A 26,313-nucleotide genomic window follows, 5' to 3' on the forward strand; every position below is an offset into this window, starting at 1 on the left:
TTCTATTTTTCTTTTCTTTTTTCTTTCTTTAAAAAACAAAAAAGCCAGCTGCCCTTTTATCAGTTTCCATATCAGCCTCCATCACAACATATTGATAGCAACATAATTTATCTCCACAGTCAGTCATTGCAGTTACAGTGTCAACAGGGAGTTTGGGTAACCTACATTAATAACAAAACTTTGTCTTTCTTGTTTTATAAACTCATTATAAAATAATATATTTTATTTAACCTCCCTGGGTATATATAGATGCTTAGATCAATTCTGTGAGTCTGGAGAAGTTTGGTTTCGTTACTAGAGCAGCGGACCACTTCGAGAATCGGTTCCTGAGTCTGCCACTCATATACTCTGTAACTTTGGACAAGTCATTTGTCCTACAGGTGTCTCAGTTAACTCATTAATAAAATGGCTTGACAGAGGCTCCTAGGTTCCACCACAATACAAATAAATAATAATCCTTGTACAGTGCCTAGTACAATGGGGCATTTAGGCAATACTAGAATACAAATATAATATTATTATTAACACTCTTGTTATCACTATTATCATCATCACCTTCTATCTGAGGCACACAGCTCTTTGTGAAGCTTAACAAGCTAATATTTCTAAAGCTCTTTGAGATTGGCAAATGATAGTTCCTATAGAAATGTCTCACAATGTTGGAGAAAGCCTGGCTTCATTGAAATCAATGGGAGTTTTGCCACTGACTTCAGCGGGGCCAAGATTTCACGGTGTGATCTTTGATAAGTCACTTTATCATTCCACCTTGTTTTACCCATCTCTAAAATGGGTGCAGTAACACTGGCCTGGCTTGGAGGGGAGATAAGAGGCTTAGTTAACTACGGGCTATATTTTCAGAAGTGACCAGTGATTATGGGTGCCCAAGGGGCCAAAACACTCAAAATTAATGACCACTTTGGAAAATGTTGTCGTTACTGGCCCTATCCTACAATGAGCTTTGCATGGGTGGACCCTTGCAATCACACCACTGGAACACCACAGAACCTGTTATTATTATAATCAGTTAGTTATCTTGCAATGAGACCCTTTTATAGACCTTTTTAAACAAGATTCTGGAATATCCAAGAATAATAAACCAATAAATCAAGAACAACATTTAGAAGTTATACAGCTCCAATCCAAAGACTCTGGAGTTTGTACCCACAGTTTTCAGCTGTATTTAGTGAGAGAATGATACAGCACATAGATTAAAGCCAAATCTACCACCATCGTTCATTGATCCAGTCCTATATTGCAGTATATTTCTGCAAATTATTGCCACTGTAAATGCAAAATATTGAAAGAGAGGTTAATGAAAATGTCTTACATGGTAAGAAAACAACTCCTCCCTTTTAATAAGCTTCTGTCATATCCTTCACTTTGGGCCTTTGTCACACATTTTAAAAAGCAGATGCCAAATATTTGGATGGGTGAGAACCACAATATATTTTGTACCCTGTAACGTGATTTCTGCTTTTAAGTTACTTAGTTTACTCACAGTGGCTGCTTATATTGCTGCCTTTGGAAAGTCTATTCCTCACATTAATTACAATCTGTGTAAAGAATATTTTTCCTGTAATCCCCTAGTGTCTGGTCCTTAGGTTATAAAACATATGACAGCTCTTGTACGTATGGCTGGAGATCCTAATTGTTCTCCAAGATGAGTACTTTACTTGGCTGTAAGTTACATATACACTCTTAATTTACGGCTTAAACACTGCATGTTCTGCTACCTATATTCAGTTCTCAAAACTTGCCTGCAGGTAGGGAATTATTTTTGACACATGCTCAAAAAATTAGAGATGTTAGAGATGGTATTTTTCCCCTCTATCAAAGTAGCTGAAACAATATCTAAAGCTGTAAATATTCTTGGAGACTTAATGCTATTAATTATATTCCAAAGCTCCTGTTTTACATATTTAAGTAATTTAAGTATTATATTTCATCTTGCTAGAACGAGACCTTTAGAAACAGTAATTGGACTGCTAGAAATCTGTAATTTGCAGTTCTCAGGATCTTAAGAAGGGGAAGAATGGTTTTGAGGTTAAAGCACAGGACAAGTAGGCAGTATCGCTGGCCTCTATCCCCAGATGTGCCATTGACTTTGCAACTTCGTTCCTCAGTTTCCCCAAGGGTAGGCTGGGGATAACAGTGACATTTTATTGCTAGACATCATGGAAGTCTTGAGAATTAATTCATTAACGTTTCTAAAATGTTTTGAGTTCCTAAAATGAAAGGCATTATACAAGATCTATTATCCACAATAAAATCAGTTTCTATAACTATACTATCTTTTTTTAAAGGCTGGAAAGACACAGTTTAATCAACCCCCTATGGAACTGTGGGTTGAGGAAATAGACCTACAAATGTATATGCATGCATCATTGTACCTGCACAAACATGCATTTGTGCCTGCCAAACAGTCATTCACAGACAGAAATCTCCGTTTTTTCCAAGTACACAGGTGAACATATAACCATTGTGTAGATTCTCTATGTGAATTCCACAATATGACTTTAAGGCTGAATTCTCATTCATGATCCATATCATGGATCCCTTATCTACACTTTGATTCTGCATTTGTTTCATGCAAAGACATTGACATCAGTAAAATTTCTGAGCACTCAGTACGTTCTTCAGGGTACAATCCCTAGGAGGACTCTGATCCATGAGTGCTATTGCAACACAAACAAATAATAAATGACAACAATAATACAAGTGCAGAGTATGCATGAGAGATTTATAGGGCATATCTAAGAGCAGTGTTTTGCCCTTTCGTTTGTATGGCATCTTATGCAAAACACTTTATTCCAAAAGGCTTTATAGAGCTACGTAATATAATTACAAAGTTAGAAAAACAATAGCATAAAAGGAGAGAAATTAAGAGGCAGAGGCAAGGGAGAGGAGTCTTCCACCAAACCACACTGAGCCAGATTCTGATCTGAGTTAAAAAAAAAGAATTAACTCCAGATTCACATGAGTGTAGCTGATATCAGTTCTGGCCAGTGTTCTTTGCAAGTTATTGTCCAGAGATATCCAGGTAAATCTCCAAAACCTGAGAACAAAAGACAAACCAAACACTGAACCTGAAAGAAAAGCTCCTTCTGAATTTCAAGGCCAGAAGCTCAGGTATTTTTAAAAGAAGTGCTAAAGGAATCTATTTGGCTGCATGCAAGTGTTGCAAAAGGAGAATTTACCAGATGAATAATGTTTAATATTTTAACATGTTTTATTTAGTTTATCGTGTTTGAGTTTTAATGTTTCACACCAGTAAAGGAATGGCAATGTACCATGTAAAGACAATCCGGCAAAATTACACCAGTTTGTAACAGAAGTGCCAACCCTGGAAGGCGCCCCAGCTCAATCAAATCCACTAAGAGTACTTGTCCCCCACAGAGCCCCTGAGTGTGTAATTAAAATTTAGGGGAGAAAATACCACAAGTGCAAACTTTACAAAAGTTTTTAGAAAAAAATATTTCAAGGTTGTTTTTTTTTTTAAAAAGTTAATTTAATGAGACTGCTAGGTTGTTAGCTCTGAAAAACAGAAGTCTTCTCTATAGCTGCAGGACAAATAAAGCATGGGCAGTGCTAATGCAAGCCAAACTTCCCCGATACAACTCCGCCGAAGTGCTTCAAGCCTGACATAGTCAGACCACCTCTAAGGGTGAGAGGGCACTTTAAGCTCCGTGCCCATTCATTACATGGCCTCTCTGTTGAGACAGTGAATACCCTAAAACTGACATTAATCTAACACACTATGGATTTTATTTATTTATTTCAAATTTTGGCCTTTCACACTGTGATGCATTTTGCCACATCACATCCAGCCACAGCCGTGTCTTTTTAGGTTACTCTAGGGTAAATGGAACATAAACCGAATGCAACCAAGTAACATGACCTATCGAAGTAATATATAATACACACAAAGTTTTTAATCTTGCCTTCATATTTTCACCACAGTTACTTTTAAAAACATAGTTATCTCCCAAAGACCTTCAAACAATGAAATAAGAGATCTTGTAGAAAAGTGTCATTGGTTTACAGCCAGCAACTTCTCTTTATACTGTTGCTCTTACTCTATCTATTGTGCAGGCACTGGCAAGTAGCCCTAGTTGCTATTAGCCAGATTATTTTTATTCATGCAGTACGAAAAATCCTGTGCAGTTAATGAATGAACTATGGTACAGTAGTTTACTCTCATCTTCTTAACTCCAAGAAACTGATGCATGAATGCACTCAGCACCAAAGAGACAATGAGGATGAAAAATCCTACAGGTTCTCCTTTACATTTCCTAGTTAGAAAGTACATTAGATACAGACAACAATCTTAACTATGCAAATACATACATACATGCACACGCAAACTTTATCACCTCTAATAAGGAACTCTGATTCTTCTGACAAGGAAACCAAACGTCTATTCACTATGCTTATTTTTTGCTCATTTCAGTTCAAGACATAAAGAATGGAAAAAATATTTAATAAATCTTAAATATAAACACACAAAATAATTAGCACCAGGGTAACATTTTATGATATCTTTAGAATAAATAGCATCACTTAAACCGCACTGACACCCACTTCCTAGAAAACCAAGCAAATCAGTATGAACTTTCAGGAAACACAAAAGCAGAAGTGCATTACAAACTAAAAGTGTAATTATTATAGCTATCAATGAGCATTTGTTCTTTTTTTAAAAAAAATTAACACAGAGAATCTGGAATCCTGCAGGTCAATTTTTTAAAATGTTTTTATTTAAATATAGCATATAAAGATTTTTATGCACAAACTGATTTATAAATATTACCTAATTAATCCTCACAATATACTTTTAAGAGAGGCCAGTCCAATGCCGATTTCAAACTTCTAAACTGAGCCATGAAACTCTCTATATAAATTATAATTCTGTCATGTTTTACAAATATAAAATGATGACACCACCTTGTAGAAAATTAATAGCTCTCAAGCAAAGTGACAAAAGGTCATGATGTCCAAAAATGTCACATATGCCAAAAATCAAAGCAAAGAGGAAAATGTTGACAAGTTTCTCAGAAAATACAACCAAAAAAAACCCATCACCAAAACAAAACAAAAAACCACAACACACCTGGGCAACTCCACTGAAGTACATATTAACATGATTCTAACAGTCAGAACTCAATTCAGGTCCTTTTTTAAAATCCACCAACCTTCAGAAATATATACTTTTTATATTAATTACCACTTTCTACATCACAATTCCATTCACACCTTACATTATTTTAAAATACAAAGGTCCCTGCAAGCAGCTCTCACCAAAATTCTTCAAAATCTTGTCTAAATTTGGTCTCTCTCAACAACTAGTATGTGTAGAACTTCACACTGTCAACAGGACATATGGGCTGGGGAGCAACTTTTAGTGACTCTTGCTTCTTGGGCTGACAGAGGCTGGGATCATTGCAGAGGTGACAAACTCAGTCTCTTCAATGGAGGGTGCAGTGCACACTATTCTGAAGTACCCCCCTAGTGGCTGGCTGAAAGTAGGTATTGCATGATCTCCAGAGGAAATGTGAGCTGTATTAAACTTATACTATGACAGGCTACTCTGTAAAATACGAGGGGGAGATAAAACATGTAGGAATATGATAGCATTGAATGAAAGGGTGGGTGAAAAATCCATAATCTCCCACTTCAACCAGTAACTTTGTCAGGTATATCTATGAAAAGGTGACAAAGACTCACTGATATAAGCTCATGTCAGGTATGGTGCTCAAGATACCTAGCAACAGTTCATCACCCAAACCAGAAAGTTTTAAAGTAACAAACATATCTTCTTCTTTTTTTTTTTCAATGTTGTAGAGGGGAAAAGGTTTTCATATTCTTTAATCTAAGCATCCGACTGGGGTTTGTTTTCTTTCTAATGCAATTTTAACTTTTCTATATTTAAGAAATTAACAGTTTATACGGTAAAAAGAAAAGGAGTACTTGTGGCACCTTAGAGACTAACCAATTTAGTCTCTAAGGTGCCACAAGTACTCCTTTTCTTTTTGCGAATACAGACTAACACGGCTGTTCCTCTGAAACCAGTTTATACGGTGTTTCAGTGACACCAGATAAAATATCTAAAAACATTTTTTTTAAAATCCCTGCTTCTAAATATGCTGCTTGTTAAACAAAATCCTTATAATCACCAGAGAAGTACTACCATTATTGACTAATTGCTATGAACTCTTCTTTTCACTTGACTACAGTGTCAGGTATTCACAGGCACTGCATAGTTGTATTGTGTACAGGTAAAATATGGCAACATAGTTTCTTTCTCCTTCCACTTATTGATTAATTATGTTTAAATTATGACTGAACAACAAATGAGTAAAAAAAAAAAAAATCCAAGAGAACCTCAGTCTCATTTTTGCAACTTAGTTCTGAAAGCAGAGATATTTGACATGCACATAGGTAAGTGCCCTACACAACATTGTAAACAGATTGCTTTAAAATATATATAGTAAGAAAAGCATGCAAAGAAATTGAGGGTTTACCTGTGGATGATATTCTTTTTCTTACATATATATTTGTGTATGTATCATTTATATAAATATAATTATATCTATCTCAAGAAATTTATGTCTACCCTACCAAAGAGCATTGTGGCTAAGTAATACTATTATATTTTTTTAATATGCCTCTTGTGCGATATAGCTATGGATGCTAGTTAAAGGCTCCCTAAGAAATAGTAAATACTTCATATGCTTATTGTGTTTAAGGTCTCTGGATAACAAGAGGAAGAAAAACAGTTCTTATCACATATAAAGGTACCCATAAAACACACTATGCACATAAGCATCGCAACGTGTTTGGTGGCGGTGGGCTGTGGGTGTGTGCATGTGCATTAAGTAACTCTTTGAATACAGATGAAGAGCCAGCCACCCAGAATCCAGTAATGCCAAACTCTTGAACCAAAAAATACAACAGTATGAATTGTTCCCTTTGATGTGTCTCTTTTCAGTCCCCTCATATGTAGATCTGCATTCTAAGAGTAGTTGGTTATTCCAACAACTTGTAAATTATTGAGATGTTCATTAAAATCTATAATCAGTCATAGTCAACTTCTTCCCCATAAAACATAAACACAACAAATGAAATCAGTAAAGAACATTAATGAACATTCTGGAAATGTATTATTCCTTAGTCTTATCACAGAGAAATACAAAAACCACCAAATTTTATTTGGGCAAAAATTGTTAACTGAAACTTTCCACTTGAGTTCAATTCTTCCTCTACTCCCAGACCCTTACACCTAAATAAATACACAGGAAAATCATTTTTTAAAAACAAATCAGTGGAACATAAGTGACATCCAGTTCAATATTGGTAAAATCTCAAACTTTTTTTTTTTAATCAAAGCATAACATTCTTTTTATTTCTACAGTTAGATTTTACGAGAATGAGACATCGTTCTGTTTTGGTTTTGGTTTTACAAAAATTCTCAGCACAAATAGTTTAAAGCGAAGACTTTTGGGGTAACTTTTGTTCAGAAAAGCACTTATGAAATATACAAAGTTTCCATTTAGGAAAATGATTTCTCCATTTGACAGTGTTGGTATGACCCCAGAATAAATTGAGTGGGAGTCTGAAATGACTCTTGCAGCATAGCAACTAAGTATTTTTTTCCCGCAGCAGAGACTTACTTTACACCCTTGAGCCCTTCCCTTTCTACAAACTGTCTAGCTACTCATGTAATTTCTAGAGCAAGCACCCTTTTATCCTCTCTCTACCTTTTGTCTTCCTTTCTTCTTTAGGAAACATTAACTTACCCTTCCTTCTTCAACAAACACCACACACTTCTTTACCTTGAATCTACAAAAAGACATCACTCTGTCATGATGCCTAGTTTAGCCACTCTCAAAGTCTACAGAAAAATGTAAATATGTAGTATTTAATGTTGATTTAAGAATATCACACACTAGGGACATTGTTAAGAGGTTACTTTATTTTTCATTTACTAGATTTTATTACAACATTAAAACTTTATGCTCGGCATTTTTGAGCTCTTAATCATTCTGCAAATTTCAGTACTGTTCGTGATGGTTCTAGCTACACTTGCTCTATTTCTCAGGAAACTCAAACTTTCTATTGTGGGTTTACCTTCTGTTTTCAGCAAACTTTATGTAATCATCCCTGTGTTTAAAAAAATCAAGATTATTCTTCTGAATAATTTGATGTGGATTCTAAGTGCCACAGGTGCACCAAAAAGTACATCCCCGCAGTCGTTTACTCCCTAATAAGCAGACAGATTCCAGTTATAAATTTCTCCATACATTTTTTCTGCAAGCATTCCCCGCCTCAGTTTGCGCTTTCTGATGATCCTTTGATTATATAGTGGAACCTCCAGAAATAAAAATAAAGAGGTGCAAGGAACTTCTCAGTAGAAACCCAAACCCCTAACACTTAAGGAACGATTTATAAATTGTACGTGCTAATTTACAAAACCTAGTGCATGTTACTATTGCTGCTGAATTAGTTAATGCTTGTTTATTCGCCTGACACTGAGGACCATTTTCATTCCAAGTGTGTATCACAAATGTCCATGCTAATGACTACAGACAAACAAGAGAAGTCTCCTTCGTTCTAACCCCTCGATTCATTAGAAAGTTGGGGTGACTCTTTAAAGTTTCTAAACTGCTTATAGTTACTAGGGTACAATGAAACATTAACAATTCTCCTTAGGGCAATGATGATAGCAAAAGAAAAATAACTCTTCTGCAGTACATATACACTCAGAGAACTAAACGGCAAACAGCTCTACATGCTGAATCTTTACCTTCTTGTAATCTATTACAAAGTCAGCTTTATAGGGGCTTGTGCATGTTAGTAACAAAACTGAAGCTGACCATGTGGATGTGACAGGTGGGACCCCAGAGTGTGGAGAAAAACACTCTAAGTATTGTACTTGTTGAGAATATAACAGCTCAAGAAGCAGTCTCCTATATATGGTACACGTGTAACTTGGATATGCATGTGAACTCTGTGTGTGTGTGTGCACGCGCACGTATGTGTATGTTCTTATGTCTGTCTTTTGGTAAATATAAATATACTACATGGACAGTATCTGCTCTGTGTGTGTGTGTGTGTGTAACTATAGCCAAACACACATATACAATGTAAACACATGGTAATGATTAACAGAGATATTGGTTTGTATTACTAATTCTAACTACAGAGGGAAAATGGTAAAAAAAAATCATATGTTGCGAGGTTTCTTTTATATCGCTTTTTATCTTTATTCCTTGAAATCATCTGCAAAGCCAAAAGAATAGCAGTTTATTGATTATTTAACTAGAATTTTTAAAAGAGCAAAATCTCTGAGCTCTAAAAATGAAATGTATGCCTTGAGAAAGATTAGGGAGAAATTAGTTTTACTACTATTGAAAAAGTTGGGTTCAAAATGAAGAAAAAAAGACTCGTTTAATGAGAGGTCAGAGGGAAAAACAAAGTCCATCAATAAAAAAATGAAAAGACTGTATCTGTTTAATAGACTTACATGTATTCTATTCATCACAAAGTTCAAAGAACAATCTAATAGCCTCCTTACAAATTTCTATCTTGGTGAAGTAAATGGAATACTTTTAACCACTGACTGCATGTACAAGAGAAATCTGTTTATTGTTATATTAGCTCAGGGTTCATCACTATAAACAGTAATAGTTTCCCAGGTACTCTAGCTAACTTAATATAGTACATATGAGCAAAAGCAATCTTTACTCTTCTATCACAATAAGAAGAAACTAAAGAAAAATGTCAGGTATTTTAAATAGAGCTGACAAATGAATTGTATTCAATAAAATCTTTTAAGCAGTTCAACAATTCTAGTGCCGTTTTATGGTAAGGAAGTGTTTTAGTTACAAAAAGAGACAGAAAGTATTAAAATAGTTCTTGCTTTTTTGAATTTCCTACTTAATTCCATATTCTTCTATTTTTATTTTTCTTCTTCATTTTAATCCCAGCATTCTTTCCTGTCCTTTCACTGCATGCATGTTTTTCTGCCTACTTAAAATGTTTCCATCTTCCTTTCTTTTCTGTGCCTTTTACTATCATATTCAGTAGTTTGAGCGATGAACAGCTTGACTTAGCATATTTTTAACCAGCTGGTCTAGCACCTAGCCTGCATTGCATAGTCAGATACAACCAAATGTTTATACAGAAGGTAGCTTTCATGAAAATGAAAGAAAAAAAAAGCCTAAGTAACATGCATCCTGGCATTCTTTTGTTTACTAAATGAAAAGTTTGAATTCTTTGTTAAAGGAAAACAAGGGCCTATTTATAATATTTAAAAATTAAGCTGGAGGAGAAGGATATTAGATCTTCAATAGAAGTGTGTACAAATGTATGAGAGGAAGCTTCAAAACACAGTTTAGAAAAGGCAGATTTAAGTGAAATAAGTATTAAGCTCGGGAGTTTACAAGCCACTGCCAGTGAAAGAAAAAACTTAATTCCAAATGTATGAGGCTCCTACTTTAGTAAGAGGGCGGAGGGAAATAAATAAGTCATAAATCAAAATTCTGCTTTTGACACTCAGTGAAAGAGGTGCTGGCTAAAACTTAGATTCAAGTTTCCTATTTTTGTTTTGGACACTTAAAAGCTGATCTATTGACAGAATGTTGTGATGCTAACTTGACTAAAATAATAACTTCTGTTAGATCAACAAAAGATCATGTGCTTTACAGAGCGCCTTCCAAAGTTTTAGGGAATGATCAGATTGGAAGTTAAATCCTTGGCTTCACCCATAACCAGACACCTTCTCTATCACCCCAGAAATCACTCCTTGAAGAGAGAGAGATGCTAAAAATGAGGGCATTCTGCGGCAAATATTACCTCCCATATTTTAGTAGAGTGGCTCAGAGAAGGAGTGTGGGAGAGAACTAGAGAGAGAGAGAGAGAGAGAGAGAGAGAGAGAGAGATCATGATAACGTTCATTAAGATCCCCATTACGATCTAAACACCACCAGAAAAGCATCACAACTGAAGCAGTTGTAAAGGACTTGCAGATCCCCTCAATCTGGTTCAGGCAACAACGGCAACAACAACAACCACCACCAAATGATCAGCAAACTGACATGTAAGCTGAATTGCAAAGGTAAAACTTCGCCACCAAGCATTCTTTTGGGGAGCATCTCACCACTGACACAGAGACTGCTGCTAAAAGGGAGAGTTATACTTTTTTCACACACACACACACACACACACAACTCACCTTTCAAACTCCTGAGGTAAATCAGGGTCAGTTAGCATGCTGGAAAAGCACAATTTCCCTTTGTCACACCAGTCACCTATAATCGCCTCCAACTGAACCTGTCAAGTGAGTCCAAACCTTCTAAACCGATTGATTTTCTCTTTTTCTCTGTCTAGCTCTCTCTCTCTCTCTCTCTCTCCCACCCCCCTCTCTGAGCTAGGACTCCTTGACCAGTCTCTTAAAGGGGTAGCACACTTAGCAGTAGACACTGTTTATAAAACTCCCCCCACAGCGGAGCAGCATGCTGCGGCTGCAAGGCACTAGACAACCTCAGGGTGCCTGTCCTTTCCTTTTAATTCTATCCTCCAGTCACCACAAAATGGGAAAAGTCAACTCATCTAACGTCCATAAAAACAAAAGAAGAAAACCCAAAACCTGTAAAGCTCCCAGTACTGAGGCAGATCAGTGGAGAAAGAAGATAAAACATGAGCAGCCTGATTAAACTGAAGCCGTTATCAACTCCCTCGGAGTTGAAATAGGGAAGAAAAGATTAGACACATAAAAATGTAACCAAAGGCATTTGTACTCAAAGAATTTCCATTCCTTCCCCCCCCCCCTTTTTTTTTTCTTAAGTCTCTCCCTCTCCCTCTTTGGGGGAAAAAAAAACAACAACAAAACAATCAGGCATTGTTCTGAGGGAAGAAAAGCAACTTTGACAGATTGAAATATAGCAGAGGCCCCTTCAAGGAAACCTGTAAACAACTTGTCACTCACTCTGTCGGTCTCACTGTTAGCTCTTGCTTGCCACAAAGTGCTGCGAACGGTCCTGGCAACAAAACCAAAGTTTCCTCAGCTCCAAACTCCATCAAACAGCCCTGGTGTGTGAAGGGGGAAAGGTATCCACATGCCAAAACAACACGCACACACAAGGCACAAAAACAACAATAAACTTTCAGTCTGTCCTCTGGATTATTTTTTTTTTTAAACCCTTCTCTCTGAGCAAGTCAAAGGAATCCCTTAGCTGTGGATCTCTTTAATTTCCTCTGCCCAGACAGCCACAGATAACAAGGTGGACAAACTATGGTTTTAGAGAATCTAAGCTGCCTGGCAGACCACAGCCTTCATAGCAGTTCCAATTATCTAGATAAAAATCTGGCAGACGAGAAAGGTAATCAGGTAATGGACCTTTGACATGAAATGACAGAGGCGCGCGCGCGCACACACTTACACATACACACATGCAGAGACAGTGACTGGCCAGTGCACTGCAGCATCTGGTCAAACAGTACTGCACACGCACACATTCACACACATATAAGACAGTGTGAATGCTCCACATCATACACACACAGAGACAGAGAGAGGGAGAGAAAGAGAGAGACCAGCAATCCACTCCTACTGGGAGGGTTCATTCTGCACAAAAGGCTACATTACAGAGCCCGCCCCAATAAGGAAGGGGGGGGGGAGGGGGAAGCCTTCTATTGTCGAGAGGGCAGGTCAGTTGATTAGATTTTCTGTGGAGAATTCCACGAGGAAATTCCCTTCAAAGCCGAAGTGATTAACTGGGGGCTATTCTGGAAATGGAGCAGACAATGGTTCAATAGTCTGCACGGCCAATGTCCAGGCTGGCACTGAACTCACTTTAAAAATAAATAAATAAAAAAAGCCAGAGTCTCTGTTCTTTTACACACACAGCATGGTCACACTCAAACCTCTATTCCTTTCCTTCCAGCTTCCCTTCCCAGTTAGGGTTGGTTGAGGTTTTTTTTGTTTTGTTTTGTTTTGTTTTTAATTTTGCAGCTGGACAACATTAAGGGCCTTTAAAAACCACAAGGTTTTAACCCCACAGCAGTTTGATTAGGTCCATTCCCTCCCTCACCTCCCACCATCCCCAGCAATAGGCAGACAGTAAGTTTACTTTTGTAGACATACACAAGTGTAGAAACACACACTCACAAGAGATGTTCAACCTTTTCATGTTGATTGGTTTTAAAAAAGTAAAAAAAAAACAAAAAACATATCAATTAAAATCCAGCAATATGTCCCTTTAAAATAATGCAGTCTTTTAAACTTTCTGTGTATACTGTAAAACTGTACACACATGCGCACACACACACACACACAGAGGATATATACTATGGTGTAGTATCAAGGCTTTATCAGCATGAGTCTGGAATGCAGCTTTAGTCACAAGTAGTGTAACAAACACTTGTGAGTTACGCACATCTTCCCAAATGAGCATGCCACTTGTGGGAGCAAAACACTGGTACTAAATTTGCAAAGGCACTTTCAGTGTAGTACAGAAAAGAGTTTCAACCAAGACTGTCTCAAATCTGCGTCATACATACTGCAGCATTCAGAGCAGTCACATAGAATTTGTCAACTCCTGGCATGAGGTAGATCTAATGGCTCCTCACTATGGGGCAGGGTAAACTGGTTTCCTTTAGTAGCCCCTGGCAGATAATATTTTCCACAGAGGTTCATTCACAATAAACTGACAAATCTAGTTAATATGTACAAGATTTTTTGTTTGTTTTTTTAGTAGCTCACCCTTCTCGGATAACTATGAAACAGACTTTAATAGAGGGGCAGCAGCCGATGGGAAAAAATAACCCCCCACACTCTGCATTTCACCTGAGGATCTCAAGCCATTTTAATTAAGTCTCACATTACTCCTTTGTAGTAAATAAATATAATTATGCCTCGTTCTGATACTCTTAGTTGTGTTAAACAGTACCATACTCCACAGGGAGACCCACCAAAATCAGCAGGGCTCTGTGTGGAGTAAGGTGCTACTCAGTATGAATATAGGGATCAGAATTTGGCTTTAAAAGAGGAAACAGAAGTACAGAGAGGTTAAGTAACTAGGCCAAGCTCACACAACTAGTCAGTGGCTGCATTAGGATGAGATCTCAGGATCCTGACTCCTTGTCCCCTGCTTTAATCAAGCAATAATAGTGCCTCAACTGATGGGGAAACAGCTTCACACCAACTGTTTTGTTTTAGAAATTCATGTTTCCCATCTTGCACATCTGCAAATTTCAATAGTGTTTCACCTACAATGGCACTAAAGTCAACTGCTTTGTTAAAATGATTAGAAGATAGCTTACCCCCCCCCTGCGATGCTGGCAGAGAAGGTGCCAGCTCATGCCAAGGCCCCTAGACCTCACTGAACACTGACAAATGCAAAGCTGGAAACCAGTCTGGCTCACCTGTGTGTTAGCATTTTTAAAATAGATGTTAAATTGACAAGAATGTGTTTAGTGTTTAGACTTGATGAAATAATCCTCGGAGGCTGCATGTATTGATCTCACATATAACATCTGTTGTCCAAGGTATGAAGTCATACTGAGTGTTTGCACTGTAAACCTCTGTAATTGTATAACTCACCAAACAGGAAAGAAACATTAATTAGCATAAAGTGCTAGTCCTGCACACAAGAAGGCCCACTGAAACCAAACAAGCCATCAAAGGATAAAGACTTTGTTGATTGCCCCCTTCCACACACACCCATGAAGTGAAAACAGGTACCAACACTTGTTCCATCAATTTGAACTCTAGCAGAAGGGAATAAAAATGTCTGACCAGAAGGAACTGTATCACTGTGCAGCTTGGAATTTGGAGAGAGCAATATTTCTAAGCATAAGCAAGGGATCCCTAAGCTGCTTAGCTTAGGTTAGCCCTAAAGGATACAGAAAGCTTGCATATCACAGCAGCTTTTATTGCCTTTTGAAACCTAAGACTAACTCATTTGTGTCTGTATGTTTACCTGCTTTAATCTTGCAGATACCTCTCATTTCTTTTTCTTAGTTAGAAAATCTTTAGTTAGTTTATTATAGGTTTGGCTACAAGCATTGTCTTTGGTGAGAGATTTATGGTAAAACTGACATGGGGTAAGTGCCTGGCCCTTGGGGACTGCGAATAACATGAATACTGCTGTAATTTTTGGTGTAAGGGATCACAAAGGCAAGCTTGTCTAGGTGGCAAGATAGACCAGAATACCCCAGGGGACTGTCTGTGACTCCATGTTAAGGCTGTTGTAGTGCTTGAGGAGTTTACACTTGATATTGGGTTGGTGAAATCTAGGTACAGTATATAAACACACAACCAGTGTGTATCCCGCTTCTTAACAGTCTGTCCTGAGGCTGACACTCATGGTCGTGAGCCACTCTAGACAGCTTGACAGCCCCTACAGGTATTTGTCAAATTTGGGTGGCTCCTTTGAAATTGGTCCTTTTCATGTTCCTTGACCCCACTGTGCTGCTTCCCGAGCTCTGCTCTCCCATTTCTCAGTGCTGCTCTGCTCCTTCCTTCTCACTGAGCATGGAGCAGGACCTTGGACAGACCAGGAAAAGTGCAAGAGCCAGAAGAAGAGGTCGGCAGCAGGAATATACTCCGTGGGGGAGCCTGAGAGACAACTGACCAGGGCAGAGACTGGGAAGTAGGGAGAACGTAGAGAGGGAGACCATTTACTTGAATGCCTCTGCCTTACCAGGTCCTCACTGCCTATTGCCTAGCTCCATTTTATTCCCAATTAAGTTTCCCTGATAAGTGCAGTCTCTCTTCCTAGCCTCATTCAGATCCTGATTCCTTCCTCCTCAGTTTCTCCAGATCCATTGAGCTCCCTCTCCTGGCTCACCCAGAGGAAGAGAAGCAGGGTCTGGAAAGGAGCAGAAATGTTACCATTTCTATCTTTATGTCCCTCCACCTGTCAAGCCAGGTTTGTCTTAATAATGTGCCCAACTGCAAACACAAGAAGGAAAGAAAAAATTCTAAATAATTAATTTAAGAAACCTCTGAAAAATTAACTGAATAATCTTTTCCACAAATCATACTGTCACAGTTTTAAGATCTCATATCTCAGTAGCTGCCACAACCTGTAACAAGTGTTGTACATCCCATTGGAAACCAGAGGAGCTGGGGAATTTCCTCCTCGTCTCCAACAATAGAACATTCTCATTCCCAGCTATGCTGTTTCACATGATATTGGACCTTACATCTGTCACTGGTGTAGACCTGAATTTTGCCCATCTAATCCCTCAGACCAGCATATTTATGGAGGAAAGAAACAAACATTTGTGGGCCAACTGCTTTGTTGGTTTCTTCGTTTTGTTTTTACATTTGTATGGTTCTGAAATTTATCACTAGGCTATCACCAAACATATTGGAAGGATGGATGGACAACATAGATTTAGACAGACAGACTAAAATATGGAAGATTTCAAGGACAAAATATATAAAATGATGACATAGAACTGAAAAATAATGTGGTGTTCATTAGGAAGTAACTCACAAGTAGAACTGTAACAAGAGCAGGATTTTCAAAAACAGGCAAAAGTGGCCTAACTCTGCTTTCATTAAAGTCAATTGCAATGTTCCTGTTGATATCAATGGGAGTTAAGTCAACCACATTTGAAACCCTTAGGTAATTATATGGCCCACATCACCACAGAACATGGTCATCTTATAAACTAATGAATTTATACTCAACACATCCCTGAGAGGCAGAAAAATGTTATTTATAACCATCTTACAGATGGAGAACTATAGTACAGAGTGATTAAGGGTCAGATCCTCAGCTGCTGCAAACTGGCATAGCTATTGTCAAGAGAGCTTCACCAGTTTACACAAACTGAGAATCTGACCCTAAGTGACTTTTCAAAAAAATCACACAGGAGACACCCAAGACCCAAACCAATGCCTTAACCACAAAGCTATCCTTCCTCTTCCAGTGGCTGTTGCCTCATTCACTATCCCCCCCACACAAACACATACGGGAAATTGGAGAGTAATAGGAGATAATATGGATAAATGACTGAGGAAAAAAGGAAGATATATAAAATGTAAACATCCATATAAGAAAATCATGTATTATACAGGTTACAAATACCACAACACTTGTAAACTTGGGGAATGTGAGCTATGTGTGCTCCATATATTTGTACACAAGCATTCTGAAGAAAAGAAAATCCTTGAATTTAACAAAAATGTTCCTAAAATTGTCAAATGATAACACTTCAGATCTGTGTCTTTAGCAGATACTATAATATAGTAGGTGAAGCAAAGTGCTGGAAAAAAGTGAGCTTTTCAGTTTTAGTTTTTTTTTCCACTGAAAGTTGTAGTAGAAATCTACAAAGTCCAAGGAAATGTAAGATGTTCCATAGAATGATCTACTGGAAAATTCTCAAAGCAAAGCATATAATCTATAGGGTTTCTTTTTATCTGTAAGAAACCCTATAGATTATAAACAGGTTTTCTTTGCCAGGCTTAAACCCTACAGAGCTACAGTTTTAAATCTGGACCTTTCACATTTCTATCCAGATTTTTTTTGCAGGGGGACGGCGGTATGAGAATGGGGTGAAGTTGACATATTTTTCTACTGGGAATATTTTGCAAACAGTGAATACTTAATTTGGAGGATGGAAATATTTAGCTACAATATAGTTTGGATCCTATACTTAGATTTTTCCCTCCAAAGTGCCTGCCTAACTGCCATTTCCATGAATGGGAATTAAGTACCTATGTAAGGGTGGAAGTTAACTCTTACTAATATAATGGATTTATGCTGTTTGAAAATACATAAATGCTGAATCAGGTCTGTGTAGTGTTTGAGAAACCACGTGCTGAATGGAATACAGCAAAACATGTGAATGGGTGGGAGGAGTATTGAAATTATTTTCATGTTTACAGTTTTTCAAATTTAATGTAATTTCTTTAAGAAAAAGAAAACCATCTCAGTTGCAATTGGTAACAAATGAAGCCATCATTTGTGAGCCATTTACCCAGCATTTCAGCAGGGTCATCTATCGCCCGTGAAAAACTGTACAAGAAAGAAGGGGCACCACACTTATGGAGAAAGAACAAACCAGTGAGTTTTCACTAAATCTGAATCTTCATCCAAAACTGAAATGTAAACTTCATTGAGGGTCTCAAAACATTTTTTTGAACTTTCTAGTCATTATTTTTCATTTTAGCCCAGTTCTGTACACCCAGTTTCTGTCCAAGCCCAGAGGGAAAACATCAATTAGAAAGGCTGCCTAGCCCAACTGGAATCAAGAAATAATGGAAATTTCATAGAATCATAGGACTGGAAGGGACCTCAAGAGGTCATCTAGTCCAGTCCCCTGCACTCAAAGCAGGACTAAGTATTATCTATACCATCTCTGAGAGGTGTTTGTCTAACCTGTTCTTAAAAACCTCCCATTGCAGAGATTCCACAGCCTCCCTAAGCAATTTATTCCAGAGCTTAACTACCCTGACAGGAAGTTTTTCCTAATATCCAACCTAAACCGACCCTGCTGCAATTTAAGCCGATTGCTTCTTGTCTTATCCTCGGAGGTTAATGAGAACAATTTTTCTCCCTCCTTCCTGTAACAACAACAGTTTATGTACTTGTAAACTGTTATCATGTCCCCCCTCCACCTTTTCTTCTCCAGACTAAATAAACCCAATTTTTTCAGTCTTCCCTCATAGGTCATGTTTTCTAGACCTGTAATTATTTTTGTTGCTCTTCTTTGGACTTTCTCCAATTTGTTCACATTTTTTCCTGAAATGTGGTGCCCAGAACTGAACACAATACTCCAGCTGAGGCCTAATCAGAGCAGAGTAGAGCGGAAGAATTACTTCTCGTGTCTTGCATACAACACTACCACTAATATATCCCAGAATGATGTTTGCTCTTTTTGTAACAATATTACACTGTTGACTCATATTTAGCTTGTGATCCACTATGAATCCCAGATCCCTTTTTGCAGTACTCCTTCCTAGGCAGTCATTTCCCATTGCATGTGTGTGCAATTGATTGTTCCTTACTAAGTGGAGTACTTTACATTCGTCCTTATTGAATTTCATCTTATTTACTTCAGACCATTTCTCCAGTTTGTGCAGATCATTTTGAATTTTAATCCTATCCTCCAAAGCACTTGCAACTCCTCCCAGCTTGGTATAATCGACAGACTGTATAAGTGTACTCTCAATACCATTATCTAAATAATTGATGAAGATATTGAACAGAACTCAACCCAGTACCGTTCCCCCACTTGGTATGCTCTTCTAGCTTGACTGAGAACTCCAGAGAGTTGTTAGCAGTGAAAGGTGCCCACCTTATAGTAGCTCCATGTAGGTTGTATTTCCCTAGTTTATTTATGAGAAGGTCATACGAGACAGTATGAAAAGCCTTGTCAAAATCAAGATATACCACATCTACCACTTCCCCACATCCACAAGGTTTGTTACCCTGTGGGGATGTGGGGAAGACAGCTATTAGGTTGGTTTGCCATGATTTGTTCTTAACAAATGCATGCTGACCGTTACTTATCACCTTATCATTTTCTAGGTGTTTGCAAATTGATTGCTTAATTATTTGCTTCGTTATCTTTCCGGGTACTGAAAATTAGCTGACTGGTCTATAATTCCCCAGGTTGTCCTTACTCCCCTTTTTATAGATGGGCACTATATTTGCCCCTTTACCAGTCCTTTGGAATCTCTTTTGCTTTCCATGACTTTTCGAAGATAATTGCTAATGGCTCAGATATGTCTTCAATCAGCTTCTTGAGTATCCCAGGATGTATTTCATCAGGAACTGGCAACTTGAAGACATTTAACTTGTCAAAATAATTTTTAATTTGTTTTTTCCCTGTTTTGGCTTTAGATCCAACCTCATTTTCACTGGCGTTCACTATGTTAGACATCCAATCGCTACTAAACTTTTTGGTGAAAATTGAGACAAAAATGTTTTTTTAGCACTTCTGTCATTTCCACATTTTCTGTTATTGCTTTTCCCCCTCATTGAGTAATGTGCCTACCTTGACCTTGGTCTTCCTCTTCCTTCTAATATATTTGTAGAATGTTTTCTTGTTACCTTTTATGTCTCTAGCTAGTTTAATCTCATTTTGTGCCTTGGCCTTTCTAATTTTATCCCTACATGCTTGTGTTATTTGTTTATATTCATCCTTTGCAATTTGACCTCATTTCACTTTTTGTAGGACTTTTTTTTTATTTGAGTTTGAGATCACTGAAGATCTCCTGGTTAAGCCAGGGTGGTCTCTTGCATACATCCTATCTTTCCTGTGCAGTGGGATAGTTTGTTCTTGTGCCCTTAATAATGTTTCCTTGAAAAACTGCCAACATTCTTGAACTATTTTTCCCCTTACTCTTGATTCCCAGTGGATCTTACCTACCATCTCCTTGAGTTTGCTAAAGTCTGCTTTCTTGAAATCCATTATCTTTATAGTGCTATTTTCTCTCCTACGATTCCTTAGAATCTATCATTTCATGATCACCTTAATTCAAGCTGCCTTCCACTTCCAAATTCTCAATCAGTTCTTCCCTATTTGTCAAAATCAAATCTAGAACAGCCTCTTCCCTAGTAGCTGTCTCCACCTTCTGAAATAAAGAAAATTGTCTCCAATACATTCCAAGAACTTGCTGGATAATCTGCACCCTGTTGTGTTATTTTCCCAACAGATGTCTAGTTAGTTGAAGTCCCCCATCGCCACCAAATCCCATGCTTTGGATGATTTTATTAGTTGTTTTAAAAAAAAAGCCTTATCCACCTCTTCTTCCTGGTTAGGTGGTCTGTAGTAGACCCCTATCATAACATGACTCTTGTTTTTTATCTTGTTTTTCATGACAGAATCTGCTCTCAAGAAACCTCCAGCCCAATCTAAACTTTTCAATACTTATCCAAAACAAACCTCAGATCCTTTTGTGGTTCATCCATCACTTGTCCATTCTGCCCTCGTTGGAAAAGCAAGCAAGGGAGCATTTCGTATATATAATGTGGGATACTTCCATACATCATCTTTTTTGCTTAGCTGTGAATGATCTAGGTATTCTCCTCTAGAGGACATACAGACATGGGAATAAATGTTCCCAGTTGTGCCCCAGAAAGCGGGGGTGAAAGCAAATCAAACAGAAAAAGAGGGTAGAGAGGGTGGAGAAAAATACAAGGACCTCATCCAAACAAGTGAGTTTCTCCAGCAATTCCATCTGCTTGAGTAATTTGCCCCTTAAAAGTAACTAGCATAAATTAAATGTGCCAAAGCCATTTGAAAATATACAACATACCTCAGCCACCAGCTCCTTACAGGGACCTAATCACCTTGGAAATTACACTTCTCCCGGCATTTGTTTTTCTAAATCAACTACTGTTAAAAGTAACCCCATATATTGTAAGTGATGGAAATGTGGGGAGGGGATGTTTTCATTTCTTTACCTTGTATAATGAGATCACTGTGTACAATCTGTTTCAGTGGGTCCTCTATATAGTCAGTTAGTGGGGTTGTCTGTGTTAGTCTTTCAGACAGAAAAAGTTTGAGAGAAAAACATTTAAAAAATAAGAAAGTTATTCTAAAACCAACAAAAAATGGGCAGGTGAACTCCTGGATACGTGTAGTATCTGAAACTACTTAAAAACTGACTAAATTTCAAGCTGAAGTAAAAACCAGTTGGATTTCAGCATTTTGTGTTTATTTGTTTTCTTTTTTTCTGAGTGAAGTTTGTTCTTGTAAAAGGTACCATATTGGCAGAAGACTAAAAGGGTTATTATACACTTATACAGAAGGTTAAGCTTATCCACAGACTTAAGGGTTAAACTTATCTTTATCTAACGGTTAAACTTATCCAAGCTTCCCTAAACTGTTCCAAAGAGTCTCAGTGTTGATGTGAAATGATTGCTTCTTGAGGGACAAAGTTGTTTAGCCACCATGCCCATTCAATACTTGGCCTCTCTGATGAGAATGCCAACAGGGATGCTACTTAGTGCCAATGCCGATCACTGTTATGTGATATATGCACCTATCCTTAATGTACTGGACAATGGCCATTAAATTCATTTCAGATAGGCAACCAAACTCCCATCTGAAGAAAATGACTTCTGATTCATCTTGGGTTTGGACTGTATTTCGATTTGTGATCGAAGGAGAGAGAAGGCTTTGTATCCAGTCACCAAACCCATGCAGTCTCCAACAATGTAAGTTTTAATATCTATAAAAGTAAAAAATAGATTTAGGGCCTGATCCAAAGACCCTCCAGATTAATAGGAGTCTTTCCACTGCCATCAAAAGGCTTTGCATCAGGCCTTTTATGAATATTTCTTATTAGAATCCTTCTAGGTTTCACCACCACATTCTTGTCACTTCTCTTTTAACTTCACTATGTTCTACTGCAGCTATTAGCTAAGCAGGGGGCTTGGCAGTGTCATGTGGTAAATCCCACCATGTTCTGGCATTTACATTTCCAATCTGATTGTCTTTTCCACTATATTCTCTTATTACTAACCCCTGCAGCAAGCCCCCAAGGACCACAAGCTAAGAAGCCTTCACGGTTAACTCAATTTCTTGACCCTCTGAGGTAGATTGAGGTCCATACTGTTTACAGTGCAGGTGTGTTTTGGACAAGACCATAAAACCTAAATTCTGTCTGCTTTGTGCATATATTGAAGATTCATAATGGTGAAGTTCATTCTTGTGTCTTTGATCAAAATTCCCAATCCCCACGATGGGCAATTAGCAGCTGCACAATTTCCACCAGAGTAGTGATTGCACTTAAGTGCTGATGTGACTATTTATTTATTATTGTATTACAATAGTGCCAGAGATCTCTGCAACTAACCACAACTGGAGCCCCATTGTGTCAGGCAGCATACAAACCTTATTGCCCTGCACCTTGTATAGTCATTTACATTACTGAAAAGTCAGTAAAAAGAGGATGCAAAACACTTCCAAATCAGAATAGTAGCATTTACTCTCACTTTGCACTGGTGTAAATAACTACAAAAGGTTCAGGGCAATGAAGTATTGCACCTTAAGTAGTAAAAGATTGCTTAGGCCCAGAAGAGTGTATAATCTAGATGGACAAGACTGACAGAGGAAAATAAAGTAAGTATTATTACCCCTATTTTACACTTGGAAACTAAGACACAGAGCAATCAGGTGACTTGCCCAAGGTCATACAGAAAGTCTGTGGCAGCAGTGGAAATTGAAAGCAGAACTCCCAAGTGCAGTGACTTCACTGCAAGACCATCCTTCCTGTGTGTTATATTTTGTAAAAATGATCCACTGGTTTTCATCCTATCTACTATGTATAAATATAAGAACTCACTATTTCCAGTCACTGAATAAATTATTGTTTCAACAAAATAAAGATTTTGAAGATTATGCTTCTGTAATTTGTATAGATTAGCATCCTAGTTCATCTATTGGTACCCTTAATAATATAGATGTGAGTAAAGGAAAAAACTGTTTAGTGAATGTATTCCCCCTCCCCACCACACATACACACCACAAACAATTCAGTGTCCACTAAACTACATCCACTGCTTTGTGTTCTTCATAAAAGCATTGTGTAGACATTTTGTTATATATTTCACTGGGAAGAACAAAATGTCAATTAAGCAATAATTCTAAAGTGAATTAAGGACATATTAAATGGGGTCACTACACAGTTTGCTATTTTATACCTTGCTGCAGTAGAAACAGCAATCAGTGGGTAAGTAAAATAATGTTTCATTTACAAAAGCATGGTCTGAGTAAAGAACTAATTTTTGAATGGTGCTCTGGTGGAGTCCTTTTACTGGAGTGTGGAAAGCCATTAGGGGCCAGATTCTGGTTCTGCTGAAGTTAACAACAGTACTTCCATTGGCAATGATGGGATTGAGATTTGGTACGGTGTGGTCTCAGCCATGCCCAAATATGGGAGGGAAGAAGGGATATATTTGTTAGAAATCTACAGCTTGTTTTGAAGAGGGACCTTTAGCAATTCTTTTTACAGACCCAAACCAGAAAATTCAGCATCTAGAATAAATGGAGGACTGGTCGCTTGTGTTTATAGCTTGTTCCATGCAAGTTCATCTCTTGATCCTGGCCTCTCATTTCAGGGGACAGCCAGAGGTTGGGAACATTACTGAGGTAGTGTGCTGAGGGCCCCTGAGGGAGTAGCACTATACCTTGTGCAAAGTGGATGTAAAATGCTACCATGCTATGTAAGATGCAGGGAAATGGAGACATAGGCTACCTGGGGCTACTCTGCAGCATCTCCTCTGGCCAATACAGAAGCAGGGCTACCTCCAGTGACAGTTTAATCCTGTCACCTGTTATTTTAGAACAGTGGTTCCCAAACGGGGGTTTGTGAACCCCTGGGCGTTCGCGAAATGTTACAGGGGGTTCTTGGGAAAAAAAATCCCTAATGGCGGACAAAGCTGTCCCTAGGATCCCAGGGGAGCAGGGGGGCAGCAGCCCGGAGCCAGTAGTGTTTTTAAAATTATTATGAAGAACAAGTTTAAGCTGTGTTGTAACATGCGTTGTTTGCCTGGACTGCTCAAGACCTGATTGCTTGTGCAAGAGGAACTCTTTGAGTTGGCTTTTTAAATACCTTCATTCTGTTTCACATCTGATACTCGTTGATGAAACATAGGAGCCTTGTCTTATAACAGGCTTATTCAAAGTGATACAAGCTACCAAAGTGAGATCTTGGAAGAGTGTTGCCGTTTTCATAATGTAATAAAAATACTGTAATGATAAATAATAATGAATAAAAGTATAATAAGCATGTCATAAAAACAAAAGATCACTGTTTTTATAATTTATACTCATGTAAAGGAGAAAATCCTGGGAAATATTCATTTTTAGGAGGGGGTTTGCAAGACTTGACATTTTAGTGAAAAGGGTTCACAGGTTGTTAAAGTTTGGGAACCACTTGTTTAGAAGGATCATGGTTCCACTGTAAAGCTTTAAGGGTGGGATTAAAGCAAGTAAAAATATAGGTGAATCAAAAAGGATGTATCAAAGCCTGGCTGACAAAAATCATTGCCTGCATTGAGAAGTATACTCACAGCCCATTGAGATTAAAGCACACCCTAATTTCTAAGGAATGCCTGTCAAAGAACAATTACCTCCTCCATTGCTTACCTCTGATTGGACCCCAGCCAAAGCTACAGGACTACTGTTTTGTCATATAGGTCCATACTTCATGCAAACTGAGCACTTTGTCCCCACTTCTCCTCTTAAGAAGCAGCACTTTCTATTTCTGATGTTTAAAAAAAATAGTTTGATTTGTCTCTCTTTGTTGATGTGTTTTCCTTGTGTTGTTATAGTAATTAGTGCCGTGAGGCCACAGGCTGAATCCTCATTAGCAACCTGAGGATTTTGATTTGCTGAAAATACAGTCCATAATCTACTAAGAGCATTTTAATTACTCTAATAAATAAAAACATCATAAAACATCATACATCCTATACAGGTTAACAAAAACACAACCAAGGTCAATCCTATCTAGAGGCTGACCACGGACTAGGGAAATGACCAGACTGGGCTTAATGGACAAACAAGCCATGGGCAGGCAATGAATGAATGGCAATGCTGCACTGCTTCCAGTGTCTGTAAAGATGCTTTGAGATGAAAGAAGAGCATATTAACCATTACAGGCAGTATACAGGAGCATGTAGGGGCTGGGGGAGAGGGGGAAGCACATATCAAAGCTGTTCCTTTCACACCTTAAGTGCGTTTGATCATCTGTTCCTGTTTGGCCAGTCCATCTCCCACGTGTTTGCACACAGCCACCACCCTTTCCTGAGAATAATGTGGCTCAAAGTCCAGTCAGGGATTTCACATGTAAGAATGTCATAGAAGAAACTTATACAATGAATTATGAGGTAGTCAGTAATTCACTTAAAAGGGGATAAAGTTGAGCTGGCCTTTTGTACCCCCACCGCTACACTTCTTGATGGAGTTTCAATATGGTAACATCATCCAGTCAATGTTGACTTGGCGCAGACTCTTGAACATACTTTAGCATCACAGCATCTACATGGAAGAGCATTGTGGCTTCAAAACTGTTAAACGGGTGTCACCTCAATAGTGGGGTGTCTCTTGGGGTCTGGTGTATTAGGCAAGGCAAAAAAAAAATGACCATAGCATTACTACTCCTATGGGTTTGTGTTTGCCCACACGAAAAAGACTTATATAATTAAATTATATTGGAAAAAAAATTATATTGCATTGTACAAAAAACCAATAGAATTTAATAGAGAATTATACCACAGCTATAGAAACTACAGCATGCTTCAAAATACCTTTATATGGTAGATCATTCACTATTACATTCTA

At 38.0% G+C, this 26,313-nt stretch overlaps 1 protein-coding gene across 16 annotated transcripts in view; it reads right to left on the minus strand.

Annotated features, from left to right (window-relative positions):
• SOX5 (SRY-box transcription factor 5) overlaps positions 1-26,313 on the minus strand; it is an 838,708-nt gene that overhangs the window by 342,564 nt on the left and 469,831 nt on the right. For 3 of the 16 annotated variants that reach the window (XM_048826930.2, XM_048826867.2, XM_048826840.2), the window contains exon 1: positions 11,984-12,425. The exons of 3 other annotated variants lie outside the window; for them this stretch is intronic. In XM_048826930.2, coding sequence (XP_048682887.1) covers positions 11,984-12,075 — 92 coding nt within the window. In that variant the 5' untranslated portion in view covers positions 12,076-12,425. 10 more of the 16 variants (XM_048826963.2, XM_048826947.2, XM_048826850.2 and 7 more) reach the window with 7 other exon arrangements.

Source organism: Caretta caretta, chromosome 1, assembly GCF_965140235.1.
Source record: "Caretta caretta isolate rCarCar2 chromosome 1, rCarCar1.hap1, whole genome shotgun sequence".
NCBI lineage: Eukaryota > Metazoa > Chordata > Testudines > Cheloniidae > Caretta > Caretta caretta.